Source organism: Acipenser ruthenus, chromosome 23 (assembly GCF_902713425.1).
Source record: "Acipenser ruthenus chromosome 23, fAciRut3.2 maternal haplotype, whole genome shotgun sequence".
NCBI classification, from domain to species: Eukaryota; Metazoa; Chordata; class Actinopteri; order Acipenseriformes; family Acipenseridae; genus Acipenser; species Acipenser ruthenus.
In genome coordinates this window covers 28,002,858-28,026,227 of record NC_081211.1, presented here as the reverse complement: position 1 = coordinate 28,026,227, position 23,370 = coordinate 28,002,858, and the positions used below count along the sequence as shown (strand labels likewise).

The 23,370-nt window shown below is 41.3% G+C and overlaps 4 protein-coding genes across 8 annotated transcripts; 2 read left to right on the top strand and 2 right to left on the bottom strand.

Moving 5' to 3' along the window:
• Nucleotides 1-519: 519 nt before the first annotated feature.
• Nucleotides 520-3,395, bottom strand: LOC117412745 (lysophosphatidic acid receptor 6-like). The gene is made up of 2 exons (XM_034021302.3): nucleotides 3,229-3,395; nucleotides 520-2,499 (listed from the first exon to the last, which is right to left on the bottom strand). Exon 2 carries the CDS (start codon nucleotides 2,475-2,477, stop codon nucleotides 1,404-1,406), a length of 1,074 nt encoding a protein of 357 aa, XP_033877193.3. The 5' UTR covers nucleotides 2,478-2,499; nucleotides 3,229-3,395; the 3' UTR covers nucleotides 520-1,403.
• A 769-nt stretch (nucleotides 3,396-4,164) lies between these two features.
• LOC117412922 (HIG1 domain family member 2A-like) lies at nucleotides 4,165-7,057 on the top strand. The gene is made up of 2 exons (XM_058997109.1): nucleotides 4,165-4,616; nucleotides 6,006-7,057. The coding sequence occupies exons 1-2, from the start codon at nucleotides 4,436-4,438 to the stop codon at nucleotides 6,170-6,172; spliced, it is 348 nt and encodes a 115-aa protein (XP_058853092.1). The 5' UTR covers nucleotides 4,165-4,435; the 3' UTR covers nucleotides 6,173-7,057.
• A 972-nt stretch (nucleotides 7,058-8,029) lies between these two features.
• On the bottom strand, nucleotides 8,030-16,364 carry LOC117412921 (clathrin light chain B-like). Of its 4 annotated transcripts, none has more exons than XM_034021553.3 (6): nucleotides 15,774-16,364; nucleotides 14,244-14,290; nucleotides 13,614-13,731; nucleotides 13,337-13,448; nucleotides 11,736-11,759; nucleotides 8,030-9,840 (listed from the first exon to the last, which is right to left on the bottom strand). In XM_034021553.3, the coding sequence occupies exons 1-6, from the start codon at nucleotides 15,961-15,963 to the stop codon at nucleotides 9,669-9,671; spliced, it is 663 nt and encodes a 220-aa protein (XP_033877444.3). In that variant the 5' UTR covers nucleotides 15,964-16,364; the 3' UTR covers nucleotides 8,030-9,668. The 4 variants fall into 4 exon arrangements, with proteins under 4 accessions (XP_033877444.3, XP_033877445.3, XP_033877443.3 ...); XM_034021554.3 differs by having other exon boundaries at nucleotides 11,736-11,756; XM_034021552.3 differs by lacking the exon at nucleotides 11,736-11,759 and adding an exon at nucleotides 11,478-11,531.
• A 149-nt stretch (nucleotides 16,365-16,513) lies between these two features.
• LOC117412920 (FAS-associated factor 2) lies at nucleotides 16,514-22,650 on the top strand. Of its 2 annotated transcripts, XM_034021550.3 has the most exons (12): nucleotides 16,514-16,845; nucleotides 18,369-18,437; nucleotides 18,717-18,851; nucleotides 19,037-19,113; nucleotides 19,233-19,277; nucleotides 19,406-19,544; nucleotides 19,821-19,906; nucleotides 20,004-20,095; nucleotides 20,300-20,477; nucleotides 21,066-21,237; nucleotides 21,522-21,665; nucleotides 21,878-22,650. In XM_034021550.3, exons 1-12 carry the CDS (start codon nucleotides 16,783-16,785, stop codon nucleotides 22,058-22,060), a joined length of 1,383 nt encoding a protein of 460 aa, XP_033877441.1. In that variant the 5' UTR covers nucleotides 16,514-16,782; the 3' UTR covers nucleotides 22,061-22,650. The 2 variants fall into 2 exon arrangements, with proteins under 2 accessions (XP_033877441.1, XP_033877442.1); XM_034021551.3 differs by lacking the exon at nucleotides 19,233-19,277 and having other exon boundaries at nucleotides 16,517-16,845.
• The last annotated feature ends 720 nt before the right edge of the window (nucleotides 22,651-23,370 follow it).

Sequence of the window (23,370 nt, the reverse complement as noted above, 5' to 3'; positions counted from 1 at the left end):
GAGAGAGAGAGAGCACGAGAATGCACATATCACACTCATTCTCTGCAGCACTGCAGTGAAATGCTCACAATGCTTTCACATTGGCACACACTGGGATTAACCCAGCACAGATTCACATAGAGGAGGAGTCTGGAGCTCCCCAAGACGCAGTGGCGGTCAAAACCATGGCCAGGGCTACAGCCACAGCACAGGGCAGCCCCATGGTTCACCTCTCCACACACACCAACAAGCAGCAGAGCAACCCACAGACACTGCTACAGCCCAAGACACACATTTCTTAACAAGCAGAACTAGAAGCTGGAAACTCGTTTCAGCACAGACACTGTTAGCAGTCCTTAAGGGGGATCTGTTTTGGCTTGTTTTTGTTTAAATTCAATTCCAGTGTCCCCACACCCGCTGACTCATATCAGGAGTCACATATAATATAACCACTGAGCACATCTTAAAAGCAATGCAGAGCCCAGTGGCACTGGACAGTTATCCTGTGAAGTTAAATCAGACTGGAGTATGGGGGTCAGAGCCATTCTTGTACCGGTGAGGCTGTAAAAGTTACTCTTAAACCTAAAGCAAGCAGCTGGACATATTCATTTCCAAAGGGTTTCTTTATTATTTTCACTGAATTCTCAATCCCACATTCACACTGATCTCAGCAGAACGACAAACACTCACATATCCACCCAACACCTACATGCAAATTCCCATTTAATATCCCCGGGAGACTGAAAAGAAATCCCGCATTTCCATTGAGACAGAACACAAAACTACTGTTTCCATAGGATACACAGGTCTTCAATGAGTTGCATGGATCTGGGATTCCTTTGACTCTTTAGAAGAAAAAGATCTCACCTTCCTCTATTATACTGGCAGTGCAGAAGTGCTAACCTACTCCATGGACCTACTTATGAAAGATTCCCACTGTAAATGTGTCATGCACTTTACACTGCCGAGCTCTAGAGATGGACTGCAAACGGTGTTGAAAGTGCATTCAATTGCAGAGCTAGCAGAACGAAAAAGAAATAGAAGGGAGACATTGTCATTGTGTTTGTTTGTTTGATTGTTCGTTTACACAATGTGATACTCAGACCCTGTCATATAATACAGGATTACAAACACACAAAACAAAAAAATAGCACGCAGCAAGACGCAAAAGGCAAACACATATGTTTAATGGTTTAGCTCATGTTATTATTTTCTTAACATTTCATCTAAACTTCATGAAGCTGCTGACTCCAAAGTGGGGCACACAATTCCAGCAAGGTGGCAAAACCAATCGAGAGAGCATCATGATCGCTTGAACAGCAGAATGCACCAAGACTTCTTACAGGAGACGATCCATTCACAATCACTGCAGCGCTGCAAAACGACATCAAGTTCAAGACTGAGAAGAGAACAGAGCGGCGTGCTCACAGTTTGTTGTTGGAGGTGTTTTCAGAAGACCTGCTGGAGTCCTTTCTGTGACAGAATGGCAGGAGCTGGAAGTTCTCTGCACTGAAGTAATACACCACAGGGTCGAAGCTGCTGTTCAGACAGGCTAGCCCCATCACCACTGTTCTCGCCCCACAGGTGAAAGGGAGCAGGGATAGGCTTGGGAGCACCTGGATGCGTGCCAGCGTGTGCAAGATCTGCACTACGTGAAAGGGAAGGAAGCTGATGATCAGCACTCCAAGCACCACAAGGATAGTTCTCAGTGACTTCTTCTTTACATGCTGACCTCTTTGCTTCCCCTGAGTCATGCCCATGATACGCCTGGCGATCAGAGAGTAGCAGGTAACTATGGAAAAGAAAGGTAGAAAAAACCCAGCGATCGAGGAAGATATGGCAATAGGGGCCAACCAGCCACTCCAGGACTTTTTCCCGAAGTTTTCCATGCAGCTGATTTTGCCGTCTGCAAACCTGTTGGCCGTGCGACCTGAGAAAGCGTACGTTAAAACCACAATTGCAATAACTAGCCAAATGACACAGGAGACTAGAGCACGGTACACTGGCCTCTGCAGCTTCAGGTACTTGATGGGATGCATCACAGCGATGTAGCGATCCATGCAGATGCAGGTCAGGAACATGGTGCAGCCGTATATATTGGCAAAGAAGAGGGAACTGGTTGTCTTGCACATAAACTCCCCGAAAATCCAGTTGTTGCCGTTGGCATAGTAATAGATTTGCAGTGGCAGAGATAAGGTGAACAGAACGTCGATGATGATCAGGTTGAGGGTGAAAGTTGTGGCTTGGGAGGAGAACCTCCAGTTTTTCAAAAGGGACGTCAGCGCCGTGAAGTTTCCAAGCAGGCTCAAGACAAAGAGCAGGCTGTAGACCACGGGGAGGAGGGTGGGCTGAAAGCTGACCCTGCATTCATAGGCTCCCTCGTGACCACTGGAATTGGTGGAGGCATTTCCTGAATCACGCAGAGTAATTCCCAGGGAGGAACTCATGAGCTGATCACTCCTAGTTTCAAAACTCATTCCCGGTATTGCTGTTGTCATCGCCAAGTGGGTTTCAGAATTTCTGAGTGCAAAAAAGGGAAGTTGTGTTAAATAGGATATGTCGCCACAAGATTGTGACCAATAAATACATCCAAACCGTGCAAAAATATTCCTCAGAGACGACTTTCAGAGAAATGTTACACAAACATTTTGCCTTCAGTCAGAAGATTCTTCCAGCATGTCATTGTCATTCTATGTAGATGTATGCAGACATATTGTCTGTATCACAATATTTCACAATAAAGATATGATAATGCGACATCTGGAGTCATGTGACCATGCTAGTTCATATCATCTGTTTTCTTAATATTCGGCTTTGTTCAAGTTTAATGTCCTATTATTATTATTATTATTATGATGATGATGATGATGATGATGATGATGATTTATTTATTTATTTCTTAGCAGACGCCCTTATCCAGGGCGACTTACAATTGTTACAAGAGATCACATTATTTTTTTACATACATTATTAAGTATCATTAAGATTACCCCAGATAACAGATGGAACATTTCTCTCACAGCCCTTAATGAAAATAGATCTCCTTTTGAAAAGCTGCCCAGACGTCTTTATGGTCTTGCCTTCTGGACTTGCAATGTTCTCTATACTGGAGCGCTTGCTACTCAAAGAGGCATTTTACATAACAAAAAAAAACATTTCTTTGAAGAGTTTGAAGAAACTACACATATCATCATTGTTACCTCGAATGTAGAAGTATAGTAAATAATAATGTTTGCTGCAGTTTCTTACCTTGTTGAGAAGTTAGTGATTATGTCAAGCACTGTTTTCTTTAGTTTTCCTAATGACCCTAACAGAAAGGTTTACAGCGATGAGTTTACTGATTTGCAGAAGTACCACTTGTATAATGTTGGAATCTGACGGAAAAAAATGTGTAGATCATGTTTTTAATAGAACACAAACTTCCTCTCTCACGATTGCTCAACCTTGTTTTAAGTGATGTAGTTTTATTGATACAGCAGTATTTAAAGCACGTGTTTTACGATAAGTGGTTATACATACAGTACACAGTTCACAACGTCAGCTGAAACAAACCAACTGAAAGAGATCTGGAAGAAGAAATCAAGGGTTAGGTTTCTGACAGCGGTGGTCTCAGTCTCAATGAAATGATAATGTCGCATCACATGTTCTCTTTTTTATCTGAAAAGAATGCTACAAGTTACTTAGCAGATTGCTCCAGGATTCTCATAGTATCAGCCACCTGAATTAAATCAACGTTGCCATACTTTTGGCTGGTTCACAGAACCTGATTATGACGAACTGTGGACACTACCTTACCTAAATCAACATTAAGTAGTCGGGGTCTGTGAAAGCAGCCGTTTATAATAAGGTGGTTCTGTAATCTATATTCGGTCCAGGCCAGGGTGTGCTCAGGATCACTGACATGGGCACCATGTTAAGAACAATGCTTTTTCATTAGACAAAATGGGGTTGTAAACAATGTCAGACAGAAATACTCTAAGACAAATGTAATACGTAACTGTATGTTTTATTATTATTATTATTATATGTAACCATTTATTTATGTATTGATTTTTTTTTTTTCATGTAGCTTGTGACCTGCTGCTTATAAAATATCAAAATGCAATTTACAAATACACGTGTAGAATTCAGTGCCACGTGGAAATCAGTCCCCCCCTGCTTATTGTACTGCATGCAATCAGGTGGTCTCGCGATTCGTCTTCCGCACTTTTGACAGGGTTTGTTTTGGCCATATCCCGAAGTGACCACCTTTTTTCTAAGGTTAAGGTTAGGGTAAGGGTGAGGGTTTGTCTATATTACGTTACATTTTTTTTTCCAGACGAAACGCGGTAAATTACTTGCAGGAGAAACTGGTTTTAAATAGTCGCAGATCGGACTATCATATCTCCGCCTCCTTAACCTTCATCACGTGGTACTGGGTCACCCACTTTCCCAAAGCGCGTCTCCTCTTACAAGCATGGCTGCGGCTTCAACTCCTGCAGGACACGATCAGTCAAGCGACCCGACCCGAACAGGGGCGTTTGATTTGATCAGACCCCCCGTGATTGAGGGGTTCACGCCTCCGCCGAGGTCCAAGGAAGAAGGATTTAACGACAAGTTTATCAGGAAGACGAAAGAAAACCCTTTCGTGCCGATAGGTGAGTCTAGCGTCAGGTGCAATTCGTGGGATGGATAATACAGCACGACTGCAGTTTGGGATTCCGGGTATTTAAGTGGTCTGTTAACGCAGTTAAATATGTCATTTAAGGTATGTAGTTAAGGCATGCTTTTCGTTAACTTATTATTATTATTATTTATTTCTTAGCAGACGCCCTTATCCAGGGCGACTTACAATCGTAAGCAAATACATTAAGTGTTACAATACAAGTAATACAATAAGAGCAAGAAATACAATAACTTTTGTTCAAGCAAAGTACAAGTGTAACAAACCACAATTCAATAATACAGCAGATAATAGTGAAAGTTACATCAGGATATGATTAAATAGTGATAGTTACATCAGGATATGATTAAGTACAAAATACTACAGATTAAACACTTGGCAGATTACAATATTCTGAGGTACAGGATTAAATGCAGTAAAATAGGGGGCAGATAAGAGCAAAATAAAGCATATTTAAATGAAGGGTGATAGTGTCCCAGGATACAACAGAGGAGTTCTACAGGTGCTGTTTGAAGAGGTGAGTCTTAAGGAGGTGCCGGAATGTGGTCAGGGACTGGGCAGTCCTGACATCTGTACTGCGGAGCAAGGGTGGAGAAGGAGCGGGCTCTGGAGGCAGGGGAGCATAGCGGAGGTAGAGCCAGTCTTCTAGTGCAGTTAAGAACAGTGTTTCGCTTTGCTGTGTTTGTAGTAGCTCTTGTTATGGGGTAAAATAGTTTTTAGAACACTGAATCCTAGCAATATTCTTTAAAGATTTAACATGATATTGAACTCCTTATTCACATATCTTAATGCATGCCCTTGAAGATAGATAACTTTTCCCCAATGTGACAAACGCTTGTGAATTCTAATGTTACATTATTAACCTGAAATCAACATAGTAACTAGCTGTGTATGATAAGCGGCTGGTTTCACACAGACTGTGATTAGCACTAGGCTTGTACTGCCCAATGTTGCTGTAGTGGTAGTCGTGGTCTGTGAAACCAGCCGTAAGTGCCTGTGCTGTACCAAGGACAAGGAAACTCTTGATTTTCCTCATAAGCATGACTACAGCTTTTTTTCCCTCATTGTGTCACTGTCCTATCAAAGGAGCACTGTTAGATTATCTAATTGCAATTGTAGATGTACCAAATTACCTTCTAAGCAAATTCAGAACATGTTTTTTTAATGACTGTTTTTTTAATGCTGTTTGTTTTAGCCCAGAATTTACCCATTTGAGGCTGTGTCTCCATTTGCAGTTGGGGAAGGGGGAGTGGTTTTTACGAAAGCTATGCAACGCACTCTTTATTTAGTGCAGCTCCTGTGGCTGCATGTTTTGTAGTCCTTGCTCACTGAATGCACCTTTGCTGTGCTTGTCTCTGGCCAGGTTGCTTTGGCACGGCGTGCGCCCTCACTTACGGACTCATCGCCTTCAGGCGCGGCAAGACCCGGCAGTCCCAGATGATGATGCGAGCCCGTATTTTCGCTCAGGGATTCACAGTGTTCGCTCTCCTGTTTGGTGTGGCTTCGACTGCCTTGAAACCCAAACAGTGAATGGGGGGACCGAGTCACGATGGAGGAGTGAAGAAGGGTGCCTCCTTCTGGCTGACAATTCATGTGTGAGGAAAGCATAGTTGTGGAGGGGAACAACCCTATGGTTTCATTTAGTTTTTTGGTTGACACTTTTTTTTTTTAAACTAAAGGGAGTGTTTGATTTGTTAATGCACAAAACTAGTTTTCTTAATGAGTGTAACAGAGCAAAAATATGACTGTCTCAGAGATTGAAACCACCTTTTAAAAGTAAACCATATCTCCTTGGATTGCCAGTGCGGATTGCTAACAAGGTGTGTTCAGTAGTCTTTCAGGGTCAGGTATCAAGGGAAGGCAAATGTTAGAATCCTCATTTCCCTCAGATACTGACCCTGGTGTCCCTCTATATACAACAAGCTATTGAATGCAACTGATACAGTAGTCATAATATTTCAGCTTCAGTCTGCTGTCCATTTAGCAGTCTCTTTAATTTGGCAGGTGTTGTTACACAGGTAGAATAAATCTGTTGTACTGTTTTAAGGTATACATTTGCAAGGTAAAAATCATTGTTTTAAAGCATTTAAACAAATTGCATTAATGGCGTCACACTGGCAGTGTTTTGCTGGCAGTGTCAAAATAGATATTGTGCCAAAAAAGGATTTGTTCCAAGGTAACAGAACTTGTGTATAAACCAGCATACCTAGCAGCCACCACAACCACATTCCCCTTAAAATTGAAGTCATTCATAAATTGTATTGATGGTCACTTGGATGTCAGTTTTACAGAATACTTGCACCCAGGTCACCATTATGTTTGCTGTGGCCTTTTTATTTTAGGGAGTGATGATTGTTACAGCACCTTATTGTAACTCATCTGTGTACAAAGATGTCTATTAAAACATAAAGCGTGTATGGTCTTTGGTTTGGTTCTTACTTGGTATGCCATTATCATGCACCACTATGAAAACTACAAATACGAGCTGCAGTTTGGGCTGATTGAATTATTTGATGTTTCAGTCCTAGACTGGGTGGGAAGGTGAAATTATAACTGTTGGAATGATCTGTCAGCCTGAACTAACTCCAAATCTCATTCTCAAAAATAAAAGCACTAAGTGATTATGCAAACCACTTTTATTTTTATTACGAAGGCCAGAACATGTCATAAAAACGATACTTGATTTTAATCTACACCAAATATAGCAAAGCACAAGTACACTGGTGTGCATTAAGAGAATAACACAAGCCAAGATCAATAGAAACTGTACATTCCAGAACAGGAGTTCTCTCTCAGAGGTAACTCTCAGGGACAGGGCGGACTAGTTCAAAAGTGTCTCCTCTCAATTCTTCTTGACAAAGTCACTATTGCTCACCGTTCTGAAACGGTTATTTGAACTGGGGAAGAATACACTACATTCGTTTTAACTAACCCATTTACAAATAATTGACAAAGTGAATGAAAGCTACGAGGACGGAGCGTTTCTCTTTGACTGGGGTCTGCATTCTCTGTTCTCTCCTTGCAAAGCTGAATTTGAATGGGCACATGAACAGGTCTTTCACAGTAAGTACACTCATAAGTAATTATCCTCGCCAGTTTTGAAATTGGTGTAAAACTGCAAATACAGGTTAATACATTTTGAGGGGACCTTAAAACAGTGACACACATCAGCCTGGGAAGTAAAAAGGGTCTGGTGGCTGAGGAGGAAAAAAAAACAGTACTGCTCTGCTGAGCTAGAGCCGTTTCTGCAATACAGTTAACAAGACTGATAGTCCTGCTCTCTTCAAAATAAACACGATTTACCAGACAAGCGGACTGGAATTGGAATATTGGCTCCTATTTTAGGTCACAATATGTTCAGTAGTGCATAAAGATTTAGGCGACAACTCAGTTTTGCATTTTCTTTATTCAATTTCCGGGACTACACAATTACCGGTGTATATAAAAAAAACAAAATGTAACTTTCACAATCTGCTTGTACATTTACACAGGCATGTGACATAAACTGTGTGGCTGCTTCTGCCCAGAGATCTGCTTGATTTTGCAACACTGGTCAATGCTAAGAACAACAGAAAAAGCAGCTTTTGAGCCCGAACCCAGTTCCAGAAACCGCAATAGCACGTGGGTAGGGACCATGGTGTAGTACCGCAGGGGTGACTAGCCATGCCCCAGCTGCAGGAGCCTGGCCGGAGTGTGCAGCGGTGATCCATGCTCTTCATGCATGCAGACAAACAAACAAACAAACAGAGCCTGCAGAGCCGACAGCGTCAATTCCACAAGAGACAAGCAGGGCCTGCCAATGAATTACAGCAGCCTGCACAAGGCTGCAGTGTGGAACGAATTAAGGCAGTCCCTATGTGAAAGAGGACATCAAGAAGCATTGCATTAGTAAAGTAAGAACTATCAACAAGGACCGCCTTTTGAGCCCAGGGCATTACAACAGGCTGTGCTGATATCAAGAACGCTTTATTTCCTGGGCTACATCACAGGGCAAGCAACAGTTTCTCATGTTACCCTTCAGGTACTTTAAAGAGATTTCACCTGGACTCAGCCAGCGCAAGGTAAAGGAGATCCACACATTGACACAAGAGACCCTGTAGCACATGGCTGTATTTTTCACCAGTTTCTTTTATAAAACGTGATCACATACCAGCTAGTCAATCGAAAAGAGAAACTGGGCTTCATTCGACGCACACAGTGCTTTAGCCTTATTATCAGCGAAGGAAACCGCTTCAGAAACTCTGATTTTAATATATTTACAAATTTCAAGGCAAGCTGCACTAATATATATATATTTTTTTCAAATTCATGTTTCCAACACTATGTGATTTAGAAATGCTATGTTCAAGATTTCCAATACATTTCTCGCTAGTTAAGCAGAAGGCAGACACACTTCACTGGGACACATTGTAAACTGTTCTAAAGCATTGACCTATCCCACCAAAAACAAAAACATAAAACGATCTACAGCAGCTTATGGCACTGGCGAATGTACAGACGAGAACAACAGCACATTAAGAAAAAGAATCAGCAATTATAAAACGCAGTATCCCAGTAACTGGTACTTGATTTTGTTTTTGAAGCAATGTATTTCCCAATATTAAGAATCAAATGGATTCAGTACGTTGTTTTGAAAGATGCCCAAATGCGATTTTGATCTTTGAAACTGAATTCCTCATGCAATAGCTCCCTCTTATGGATTTAAAAATTACAGCAGAAGGTAGAATAAAAATACACAGCCAAAGCCAAGAAAGACGGTAGTGGCTGATCAATGCCTTCCGTGTGCTGAATTGCCTTCCTATCCACGAAAGAGCAGACTGTAGCATGATATTACAGCAAGCACTGCTGGTATGACAATTTAAAGGGATACTGCATCCATAATCACAGACTGTGAACAGTGATTTGGAAGAAACACTTGTAACATAGAATATCAACTATCTTCGGTCCAGGCAACAAAGACAAGGCTGTTTAGCTACTACTATTGCATGATATGGAGAGTGCGATTGTGGGAGCGGGGGCTCCAGCCCTAGCGCACCAGGGGTGCCTGTTTGAGGGCGATGAGTACGGAGCGCATGCGGGACACGTCCTTGGACTGCTTGTTGGTTTTGGGGTTGAAGTCGCAGAGCCGTGCCACCCTCTCCCACTCGGAACCGGGAGTGTCCTCGTCACACTCCTTCAGGAAGGCTTCTTCAGACGCCCTGCGGGAATGAGACGCAAGAAAACACGCCTCTTAGAAGAGAACGCAAGGAGCTTCAACAACACACTGGACAGCAAAGACAACGGCTTGGGCACAGATTATTAGAAAACAGCATTCTGATGCTGTCTGGTTCTCCGACATCATTTTAATAAACCTAACATCTGACTTTAGCTACATGGGAGGACAACGGAACTAAGGGAAATAGGAACCTACAGGAATCCTAATACAACATAGCATTCTATTATGACAGATCTGAGGAACCAGAACAGATAGTGATCGACACACACCCCTTCAATAAAAGGTAGCTAAACAGAAGGACAACATTTAAGACACATGATTTTTGCAGACAGTACCTTTATATCCAGAAATGTAAGTTTCATATTTAAGAATATGAGGCTTAAATATCGCTAGGGGATCATGATTGTGTTTCATCAGGGATAAGAAGTTTATTCGCATCATCCCAGTACAACTGACTGTCTTCAACTGTAAGTATATACAGAATGTCTTTGGTCAGCTAGCCTAGTGCTTTTACAGAACAGTACTAAACAACCACACCTTCCCATTCAGCAGAGCCCCCCTGAAATCACAATACATTTCTGTATACAAGCACTCTGATGCATGCCCTGCTATCTCCCATACCTGGTTTACTGACTCTCAAACGATGAAAAAAAATAAAAATAATGCAAGTTAAAAATATGACCCTCTGCATTTGAAGGGACCAGCTATTAATACTTATTTGTCAAATTGTTAAATTAAAAAAAAAAAAAAAAAAGCGCAGGTAGCAGTCGTCATTGCTCTATTGCTCCAGAGGATATTCTGAAACACTTATATAAATAAAATAGCACCACTATGTTAAAAGGTAGAAGTCGGTAACCAGTCCCTTTTCATACAGCAGGTCTCAATGAAGACAGGAGCAAAGCAGATTACAGGAACAGGGACACATGAACAACATACAAACAAACACCAAACTCTGAGCAGCCACATGAGGGTAAACATGGGAGCTATGCTACACAGGAAGAGATGGAAAATGGTATTAATACAAGTGCCTTTTATCTATATATAAACAAAGGCAAGTAGAAAAGATGTGTTTCATTGTTTGTAAGGCGTATGGAAGGGGGTTTAACACTGGGGTAATAGTATGGAAGAGGCTGTGAAGTTACCTAACACACCAGATGAACTCGAGTCACAAGTGGAGAGGATGAATGATTGCATTGCAGACTGTGCAAATCAAAAGCAGACATGCAGTAACAAAGACTGAGTTCATGCAAGGCTGAGACACACACACACACAAAAGGGGGATGCAATTCAGCTGTAAGGGAAGGAACAAGACATCACAAGATGGATCGATGTGGATTCAAAAGCACACAGCAACTTGAGTGTTTCCAAGAGACACATAACCAGGATGGTCTGAGAAATCATGTAGCCGTGTGTCAAATCAATAGAGAATGTACCGAGGTGCAGAAAATAAAACAAGTTTCATTCCACCCTAACTGCTTAACGGTTCTTTATCTACCCCTTCAATTCAGAATCAATCACACTCTGCCTTTCACAGATAAGGGGGAATACTGCAAGAATTACCAGCCTATGTAACTGATCAGAGTTTTAAAGCAGAAAGACAGAAAAGGTTTTGCAACGTACACGTAGCCTATCACATCAGCGTTGGGCTGCTCGTAGAAAGCCTTATCAACGATCCTAGTATGCATGCATGTTAGTCCGCCGAGCGAGCGAGAGAGAGAGAGAGAGAGGGAGAGGAGAGAAGCAAGGAGACGAGACACAGATAAGTCAGAGTTTCATACAGCAGGCAAGTTCACAGGTTAAAGTCAGAGAAAACAAAAAGGAAGAAACACTGTTAATGCATCAAGTAGTAAATATAGATTTATAGTTACAAACAGATACCGTGCATGAGTTGGAGAGAGTCTGCTGAAAAACATAAAAAAAGGCCTTGGTTAGTACAGGGCTTGTGGATCTCGGCTCTAACGTATGGCATGGTGCTCCTGCATTTACCAGTGCAGAACACCTTGGTATAATTCAAGCTGGCTGCAAGTTCATTAACGAAGTGTCCCATTATCAGACAGCACAATACTTTATGAAAATGTTTGTCAAAAAGTAAAGCATTTAGTACAATGCTTACAATGTCGTTTGCCACAGATCAGTCTTATCTGTGCAGATCACTGGTTCTAGTATTGCCCGTTTTCACAGAATGTTGATACTGTGCTGAAAGGGCATTAAAAATGGGTCATGCAAGCCAGTGATGCGCTGGAAGTGGCACTGCCATATCCCAGAGGAGTCCTGATCGATTCATTAGTGATGCCACAGCCCAGTACTCCGGAAAGGTGACATCACAATCTAGAGAAGCACAGTAACAAAGCTACACTATATATCCTAAAACAAACAGGCAGACGTAATCCAGGCTCGAACACTCTGTGACCGCTCTGGACATGCTCTTCCGCCTGCACTGGATTTGGGGAGGCAGAGCTCCATCAACAGCTGGCATCTATTCCTCTTGCTGAGGAGCCAAAGACAGCAAGCTGGCATGATCATAAAGGCTGGAATCCTCTGGGTTGTTTGCAGGACAATGTGGAAGAGAACAGTACAGCCTAAAGTGCCTTGCAGTAACAGAAAGGTCTAAAAAAACAAAAAATAGGTTCTTTATATAGAACTGCACAAAACAAAAATAATTAAGTTAACACTGATCCCAAGCTTTCCTTTAAACATGTACAGCATTCATGCAGTCCTACTTGTTAAAGTATGATTTTGTGGATTATATTGGAATGCTGTATCCATCTCCACCATCAAGGTGTGGGCTAAATTGCAATAACCCACCCCCCACCCCCCCATCCATCAGCATATAGTCTGCTTGAACAATTGTTTCTGTGGTTCCTTCTATTGTGCTTTTGTACAGACCCACTCATACTGTAAAATCCTGATATGTAGGAAACAAAAAGATATCTATTAGGAAGGAAACAAAACACTATTTGTCTCCCTGTGTCTGCTTTTTTGGCCAGTGCATACTTCAGATCTAAAGCCTTGCCAACACTGGAGGCCCCAGAAGCTCTCGCTGTGATAGATTACACTGTGGGTCCGATCGTTAGGCATGTAAGCAACCAGCTGTAGGGGTAGTTGCAGAGGTATGGAGCTGCATAACCCAACAGAAAAACAGTCATATTATTCACTGATGTTGCGCAGCGACTGTCAAGAGTTGCATAAACACAATGTGGCTCTTCCAGTCTTATCCTTTGCTTCTTGGTCTGTGGTTCCAGACTTCTCAAACGCCCTGTTATTCTCTAGAGCAGGGGTGTCCAATCACGGTCCTGGAGGGCCATTCCACTCCAGGTTTAACAGGTAAAATGAGATCATTAACTACTTCAGGGTTTAACTAAACAATTTAGAACAGGGTTGGAACAAAGACCAGGACTGGAAGTGCCACCCCTGCTCTCGGGAAATGCGGCGTCACAGACAACACTGGGCGCCCTGAGGCTGCGACGATCCTGCTATACCTGTTGTTGGCTTTGTTCTTCTCCATCTGCTCGTTCTGACGTACGTGCCATTCATCCAGCTCCTTCTTCGCCTTCTCTTTCCACTCCATCTCGGCCGCCCTGGACGCAGCGTCTGCAGAAAAGGACAATCACCAAACACCAGATCTGTTTACCAGTGCTAGATACATGTTTTGCAAAGGTTGGTTTGTGTTGTGATGCTGGCGACGGTCCAGTGAATGAAGTCACATCAGACCTTAAAGAGACAGCAACGTGTGCCGTTGGGTTTCTCATTGCTTACCTAGTTCCTCCAGCCTGGCTTTCTGCTCCTCCCTCCACAGGCGCAGGCTCTCGGGCTCCTGTCTGATCTGGTCGACGCGTGCAATTGCAGCGTAGCCATCAGTGGGGCCATTGGACTCCTAGAGAGGGAACAGTCAATATTCACACCCAGTCAACAACAATAGTTACAACATCCTTGTAACAAACAAACATTTTGGACAGTAGCAAACACAACTATAAGGTGGTACAGCTAATGTGACGACAGTAAATTAGGTCTCACCAGTCGAGCAATGACTCTGAATCCTCTCCCTGAGAAAGAATCGAATCCAATTACAAGATAAAACTGTCCGAGTGCTGCTGTATTTTTTTTTGTTAAGAGAAATCTGGCAGGATTAATAAAGCAATCTTCCTAGCTGGTGAAATGCATGCTTTGGCAGGATACATTGTCTGAAAGAACTAGGCCATTTGTGACTTTGAGAGTGAGGCACTTCCTATTCATGTGCCTCCGTCGACTCAAGAGCAAAACTGAATAGAAGAAAAACAACTCCCTGGAGATTCAGAATCTCTGTTGTTTTCTTCCATCACTGTCTCGTCTGTAAGAAGACGACAACACCACCTCACAGCAGTAACCAGACGTCCTGACAATACTAACCTGATAGACATCTCCATTTACTGTGGGCAACTCCCCTCCAAAATCACCTGCAAGAGGGAAACACAAAGATGAAGTGCTTTACCAGAGGAGCCATGTTATGATTAGCTTTGCCGGCCAGGTCCAACCCTGCTTAACAGCTCATTATCTATAAATCAATGATTTACTTCTGCATGTTTTTTTTTAAAATAAATGGAATCGGTTGAATAATCTGTACTGTCCTTTTGTTTTGTTCAGACCAGAAGTAAAATGAAGTGAATTTATTTGACCAGCTTCATTCACTGACTTTCAGAAGCAGTACAGATTTGCAGGTGTGAGGAATATCTGTTCCTGGATCAGTGTGATTGAAATATTTTCATTAACTTCTGTAGCTTCACCAGTGATGACAGTACATTTGACCCACTTGTGATCCGAAAAAAAAAATGCTTTTGAAAAGGCTCCTCAAAGCTGAACAAGAGGAAACGGGATGGAATCATGTCAGCGTTATCATTAACCAACTGGATTTATGAAGTTTAATTTAACATAACTAGCGTATACACAAGCATGACTTAAACGCTTATCTTCATGGGAGGAACATTCAAAGACTCGGTAACTTACTAGTTCCATCGTGTACATTAAGAACATAATGATATATTATTTCTCTCTAGAGCGGTTCCCAGAATTCATAATATTTTACTTTGAAATGGATTTTATTTCACACGGCTCAGAAAACGCCTATATTTTACAAATAACGTCATATTCATTGTTTTGAAGGTTTTTTAAAAAAAAATCAGGATACTAAATTAAACTTTTTTATAACAGTTAACGCACTCCAGATGTCATTAATTCAATAAACAACCGTCTTGCTTTTCATTTCTTAAAAAATTAGTCTTCGATCAGGGGGAAGGTGCCGGCAACGTTACTTACAATCATTTAAATCTATAGGCGGATGAGACTGACCGATTGGTTTAATAGTGATTTATTTTCATTTTCACCCCTGGTGGTGACACACTGTAATTCAAAGTGCCCATAATAAATTAGACCACCATGACCTACACCCTCTGCCTTCACACAAGTATGTATTGTGACTCATGAAAACCAACTATTAAAATCAAACCTCATGCTGCTGTGTAGAGATTGCGTCATTCTAAGGTGTTCCAGCTTTGACAAAGTGACAGTTTTTTATCATTCCAAACGCAGCCCAATACTAGCAAGACCCATGGGATTACTGACGTGTCACTTTTTAAAATGTGTATCATTAAAAATAAATGTGTTTTGAAATCGCCATGTTTGAAATCCACGTAATATGAGAACACAGGTAATCTGCATTTGTGTATTCAGACATTGTTTTTTTTGGAATGAGATTGATGTGTTGCTAATTATTTAAGTACGGACCGCGTCGGACTAGCCTTACCTAAATGCCATCAACGTTGTTTTAGTGTTGCTGTGCCTTATTTTATAAACAAAGGCTTGGTATTGTTAACACAGGGGCCTACAGTAAATGCACGTCGTGCTGCGCCGTAGTTGCAATGCTGTCCTTTAACGATTACTCACCAAAATTTGGCTCCGACTGCGGCTGCAGCTGCTGCTGGCCTGACCCAGCCCCTTCCAGCGCTCCGAACCCTTCATCGTTTTCAATCCCAGCGATCTCGCTTTCCTGCTGGGCTAGAAACGCGGCTGCGGGGTCCTCCTCCGCCGGCGCCCCGTTATCGGAGGATGAGAAGAAACCGAAATCATCAGCCATATTTTAACTGCCGTACACAGACTAGCCGATGCCTGCTTGTTTTGCTGAAATAAAGCCCAAGCTAGGAAAGCACTTCCTTGTTATTGACTGGCTAGGCTGGGGCTCGTCCCTCGTCCTTTATACAGGAAGCGGAATCTCAACTGACAGGACCATGAAGGAGGAGTAATGTGGAATGCAATCATGAGAACTAAAAACCAACCCCCATGTTTAAATAGAATTGTATTCGGATTCCAATGTATTTATTTATTTTAAAAAGGGAGAGGCAACGTTTATCAGATAGGATGCATTTTAAAGTTGGCTGGAGATTTAATGGCTTCCCATAGTAACATTCCTGTCTCTTATCACGAATCTCAAAGGCCACCCTAGTAATATATAACAATTTATTATACTTTCATAATTTAGAAATACTGTTAGTCAGTAACTGCACGTCACGCAAGACGTACAAGAGGATGACGACGTGGCCACACAGGGGCGGGGCTAGACGTTACGCACGCGTGACCGAAGCGACTGTTTTCTTGTCGTTGATTGTTTTCGTATTTTTTTTTTTTAACCTGCGACAGGCTCCGTGGAGAAATAAAACCTACGATTTAAGCAAGACAAAACGCGCTTCGTTTATTTATTTACTTAATCGATCAACTCCTTTACCGCAGATAAAGTACGTCAGTATGGTCGAGGCGATATCTGTTTTTGACTCGTCGTGTTTAAATTATTCCCTCGAAGAAAAGTGAATCAAACCCCTTTCCCTCCCCACTCCACTCCACTATTGTCAGAGTGCTGCGTCAGTTCCGGTGTGTTCAGTGCGGGGTTTGGCGAGGCAAGATGGCGGCCCCTGATGAGCAGGAATTATCTCAGGAGCAGACTGAGAAACTCCTCCAGTTTCAGGTAATCCGGAAACAAAATGTACAGCTAATCATTAGCAAGACCTTCAGGTCATCCCTATCCAATATATAATCAGCCAGCTTGGAATCTGTACACCTGATAGATTTGGAGAGACCCGGTGATTATTGGAATAGGAGCTGGGTGAAAAACTTGCAGTTTTAGCCATGCAATAGACAAGTCATACTGTGTACACTAATATAAACACGCATTTCTATCAGTGGTCACGATGTTTCAATATCAAAGTGAGCTGAGACTTATTGTCAATTAGGCGTACCAATTCTAGAGAGCCGTTGTTTATCTAGACCACGTTTAACTCTTCGTGTCACACAAGTGGTTATCATTATAATTACTGTAACTAGAGTAGAGAGAGAGACTTTTAACAATTTGTCCAAAAACTATGAATTTAAAGCAGTACAAAACTAATTTGAGTTGAAACGTATCGACTATGCTAATTACATACTAGCTACCACAGCAATGTCAAATTACTGTGTGATCGTGTGTCTACCTAGTTGTTTAACCTTTTTATCGAAATGATACTAAGTGATATACTTTTAGTATTTGGGCCCTTTTGCATGTGTAAATGCAAATGTGACACTAGTGAAGAAAGTGCTTGTTGTATCATCGTTGTGCACATCCTGAATAAGTAACTGAGAATCGCCTGCAGCTTGTGCTAATGAATAACATCTCACGTTTAATGAAGATCTCTTGCTTGCATTTCCTTTGGCTAGTTTTCACGTTACATGTTGTATTACTACAGTCTTGTGCATGCACACCTGCTGTTAAACACACGCTGTCAATTACTGTTCAGTAAAATGGAGGAAAGGCAGAATGTTAAGCATCAGAATAGGATGCCATTTCTTAGCTTGACAGTCCTGTCATTGAGAGACTATGTCACAATGACTTGATTTCCGTTAACCAGATTGTCATTTAACTAGACGACTAACTGGCCCCAATAAATGGTCCCAGTATTATTTTAAAACATTTACAACGCATCTTCGTCAGTAATTTGGGTTTTGTAGTTTACAGAGGTTCACAACAGCCAGCGTTGTGTGCTCAACCTGGATTAGCATAAAGTTGTTGAATTGCATCCTCTTGGTAAGACCATTGAAAGGGGTTATGTATTATTATACAGGTGTTTGAAATGTAACCACTCCAAACGCTTATGCATCCAGTGTCGATATGTTTTGCAGTATGTGGCTGTCCTTGTCATTTGTTGGTAGTTTGCAGGTAATTTTAAATACATGAATCTCAAGAGCCTTGTTCTCAGCACAGAGTATGAAAAGTGTACAAGACCTACGTGACCCATGAGTCAGTGCAGCAGCTGTAATTGAAAATTCAAGGTGCTGATTTCAAGCCTTCAGAAGAGCGCAAATTGCTTCCATAGATGATGTGTGTTGTCTTCCGCTTTGCAAGACATTAACACACTTTCGTAACAAAGGATGTTGCACGTGTGCATTTCAATCTTTTAGTTGATTTGTTTTTTTCAGTCCCTGAGCTTTGTGGTTTACGTTTGTTCACTTTTGCAGGACTTGACTGGGATAGACTCCATGGATCAATGTCGTCGCACCTTGGAGCAACACAATTGGAACATTGAGGTATGGAATTGGAAGTAGTTTATTTGTGAACTGAAGATATTTGATGAAAATGTTTATCTCTACGGTGCCTCTTGTATAAGCTACTCTAATTTTCACTTTAAACCATGCTTGTTTATCCATCCAAGTCTTATTTCTCAGTCTTATTTTTGGAATTGGATGCTCCTGCTGTTTGAAAATGTAATGCATTTCCCAATTCCTATAGCCACAAATACATCCGGATCATGGCTGTGCTTGTTAAAAGCGTAGCTGGTGTTAATGATGTGATCTCTTGTGTTTCAGGCAGCTGTACAGGACAGATTGAATGAGCAGGAAGGGGTCCCCAGTGTATTTAACCCTCCTCCCTCCCGTCCATTACAAGTCAATACCGCAGACAACAGAGTCTATAGCTACATAGTGTCAAGGCCGCAGCCCAGAGTACGTTACTTAAATCCAAAATACAATCGGCAAACATTAAACACAAACTAACATTGGATTGATCTAAATGCTAGCTTTCGAAATCCTGCTAAAAAGCAATATATTATGGGAATTGGCTTTTGTTTTTTAAAATGAGCACAGCTTACTCTATTGGAGATGAAAATGTTTGTTGTGTCTTTTCGCAGGGGCTCTTAGGATGGGGTTACTACTTAATAATGCTTCCATTCCGATTCACATATTACACTCTACTGGATATATTCAGGTAAGGGAATGATCTCCTGCATGGCATGTGTCTTTATCACTTGAATCTTACTTTTGAGTCTAGTTTCTTAGAAGTGTTTCTCTTTTTACTATAGCTTTATGATTGGTTGTTTGTAATAGGTGGCCCTGGGAAAGGAGGCGGTGGTCTCGTTGGGAATTACCTGGGTAAATAAAAAATAAAAAAATCAACAAACAAAAACAAGCTTACTAACACTTAAGAACCCCAGCGTGTTTTTTGTCTTATTTTACACATGAAATCAAGGTTTATTCTTTTTTTTTTCCTTTTTTTCTAGATTTGCTCTGAGGTTCATAAGGCCGGAGCCCCGTGGTCGTGTTACAGATCCTGTAGGTGACGTGGTATCATTTATTCATGGTTTTGAAGAGAAGTATGGCAGATCACATCCAGTTTTCTACCAGGGAACATACAGCCAGGTAGGTCCTATTACAGATAGGCATTCTTTTTTTCTTAATTAATGTTAATGAATGTAATTACTTGATACTGTAGCAGCATTTGCATGTTATAATATTTCTGGGTGTATTGATTTATTTATTAGAAATCCATTGTAAAGTAATAGGCAGTTAGTAGGATTGTTGTGATTGCATTCCACAGCAAGCCCGATTTTAAGAAACAGACAACACTAGCCGTTAACAGTAAAATAATTGACAATTGGTACGTGAATACTGTGCATACATGTGTTCTCTGTGCAGGCATTAAATGACGCCAAGCGTGAGCTTCGGTTTCTGTTGGTTTATCTCCACGGAGATGATCATCAGGATACTGATGTGTTCTGTCGGTAAGTCCCAATACTTCTTTATGTAGTTTGCGTTCTCTAAATGTCGATTTTCCGACATGCTGTGCTCCCATATTTGTTTTTTCTCTTTCTCTCAAAGCAACACTCTTTGCACAGAGGAAGTTCTGAACTTTGTTAACACCAGGATGCTCTTCTGGGCTTGTTCCACCAGCAGACCCGAAGGATACAGAGGTGAGCTTGTTTGCGTTTGCCAAGCCAGGACAAACCAATGACTGTGGTGCTCGAACACTTACTCGTATTAGCATGTGTTCATGTTTCTGATCATCTTTTAAATCCTGCAATATAAAATGTGCTTTTTGTGGGACTGAGGGAAAATGAAGTGTACTGGAGTGATCTTTAGTTAATGTTGTTTTGTTTTTTTCCATTGTATTTCAGTATCCCAGGCATTGCGAGAGAATACGTACCCTTTCCTGGCCATGATCACGCTGAAGGACAGAAAGATGACTGTTGTGGGGAGGTTAGAGGGTGTGATCCAAGCAGAGGACCTCATTAATCAACTCACATTCATCATGGAGGCCAACCAGACTTACCTGGTGTCGGAGCGCATGGAAAGGTACCTGGAAAGTCACTTCTATGAAAAACAAAATGCAGCAATGTTGGATGGTTTAAACAAGTTCAACAAATAATTACTCACTGGCTAAATATACCAGGAAAAGAAAGGTCTGCATTTAAACTGCTTTTGTAAAGCTTTGTTTAAACGTTTCCTTTCCTCTCGAAATATATCCCCACAGCTGTAGACCAAAATATTTGGCGAAGCACACCCATAAAACCTATTTTGCTCCAGAGTTGTTGCCGCCCTGTTGCACTGGTAGTAGTATATTACTTCAGTATATGTACAGCACTAAGATATTCGTGCCAAAAATGTTTACAGTGTTTTTCATACGTGAAAAACACCAATAAAAGGCTTGCAAATATTCATGGCTTTACAGTGTATGAAGTTATATTTACTATCCAACCTTGCCTCTCATTATTTTGACTGGCTTGATAAAGGACTGACTCGATTCAAAGGTCTGGATAGTCCATCCCATATGTAAGAGATGATGACGAGGGACTTGTGATAAACTGGATGTCTTGGCTATAAACATCTCTTGTGCTTGCTGACGATGATTTATAAAGTAATACCGCTGTGCCTCACTGTCAGAGAGGAGCGGAACCAGACCCAGGCACTCAGGCTGCAGCAGGACGAGGCCTATCTCGCCTCCCTGCGCGCCGACCAGGAGAAGGACAGGAAGAAGAAAGAGGAGGAGGAGCAGAAGAGGAGACAGGAGGAGGCGGCCAGACAGATCGTACTAGCCGAGGAGAGGAGACAGCAGGTAACTGGGCTGGGTGGGAGGTCACCAAATACTGGGGGCCCGCAAACACATGGGCTTTAACATTATTTTAATAGAAACCTAATTAAGTAGTGCCTGCTGCCTAGTCAGGTTCCATGTGACCTGTGGAGATTTGCACTAGACTGATTTTTTTTATTGTTTTTGCTCAGTTTGTTCAATCTCTCTGAAATGCTAAAATGGATAGAGAGGCACTTCGGACACAAATCCCATCTCTTTTATTCATCTCTTGTTTTTTTATCGCTGTGTTTAATCATCGTTGTTTTCAGACTTTGCAGGAAGAGAAGGAGCGCAGGTCTGAAAGCCTCCCACCCGAACCCTCTCCGGATAACCCCGACAGTGTGAAAATTGTTTTCAAACTGCCCAACGATTCCCGGGTAGAGAGACGGTTCTTGTTCACGCAGTCTTTAACGGTAAGGACTCCAGAATGGTGTCAGTCATCACTACAGCCTTTGTCAAACAAAAAAACAAAGTAAATATTTTATCTTTGCATTTTTAACTAAATTAACTGGCCATGTCGTTTTATTATAAACACACAACACTATAGAATAACCGGTTCAGTGTGCATGTTGTATAATTGATTTGATTGGCTTATTTATTGAATTGAGTTTGATCTTATTTCCAGGTAATACATGACTTCTTGTTCTCCTTGAAAGAAACCCCAGAGAAGTTTCAGATAGTGACTAACTTTCCCCGCCGGGTCCTGCCCTGCCTCCCCACAGAGGAGAGGCCGATCCCACCCACGTTGAAGGAGGCTGGGCTGAGTCGCTCCGAGGTACTTTTCGTGCAGGATCTCACGGACGATTAAGAAACGAACCAAATCTCTATTGGAATTTTTTTTTTTTTTTTTCTAAAGAGCGCACATGGGATCACTGAAACAATTTGCCTGAAAGAGCCAAGATTTTTTTTGCTTTGTTTTGTTGGGACAGAAGTATGTACATGTGCATACGTTACTATGTATTTAACAGAAAACAAGCATCCAGAAGGAAAAAATAATGCCCAAGTTAGAAAAGAAAACCCTCCAGTTTATGAATTAATAATAATAATAAATAAATGTGCAAAGTTTTGATCTATAATTAACCATATGCAGAATGAATGCTTTTTTGTTATCCCCATTTAATGATATAAATGTATTTATGTTACCAGAAGACCAAAGGAGGGTTTGTGGTTATTTAATGGCGCTGGACTGCTTGCAGTTCTTTAAAAAAATTAAAAAATAAACTTACCACAGCTTTTCCCTGTGGTTCTAGCCTACATAGCATAGTAAAAGTCTGCCTATAGTGTGTCTGTGGCAATACATAGATGCATATTTTGCCATTTTAATAACAATGGGCTGGTCATGTTAAGATGTCACTTCCCCTCCCCCAGAAGTATAAATTAAACCATTTTAAAATTTTATTGTGTGTAATTATTTTCATGGTTTTTGTATCCTTTTTATAATTAAGATTTTTTTGTGCCCATATTTATATGTCTGAGGTATGTTTAATGTGCGAAGAAATAAAACAAGCCAACGTTCAAACAATATGCAACAGAGTGGGGCAATTTTGATTTGCAAAATTAGAAACTTTGAAGCATAAGACATGGAGCTGTGTCTTTACTGTAATGCATTCAGGTACAAAGAGTAGAAGTTGAATCAAGCTAGTCTTCACAATGTAGTGTGTATAAATATGTACACAATAGGGTTATAGGATGGTGAATGTCTCGAGAGGAACAGTGGAACGAGTAGAAGTGACCACAGTCTTCAAGTGCTCAGAGTGGATATAGATTATGTCCATCAAGGCCATATGAGTTTTCTTAAAAATGTTGGTTTGGTAGGCAGGTCATCTTTAATTTGGCAAGGTTTTACTAAAATGTTCAGTTGGGGGCTAGGCATTGCTAACTGCCCATGCATTTCACCTCTAAAGCCATAGGTTTACCATGGTACAGGTCGCACACACATAACATTGATGTGGTCCCCCAGTGCCATTTTTATCTCACCTGTGGGGAATATAAGCAAATTGCAAATGGTATGTTTTCTGATATAGCGAACATAAGCACTAAACTATGGAAGAGTTTAATAAACAGACACCAAGTGATTACATTTCAGTGTGAAATGTAATACATGGGTTTGAGATCTTT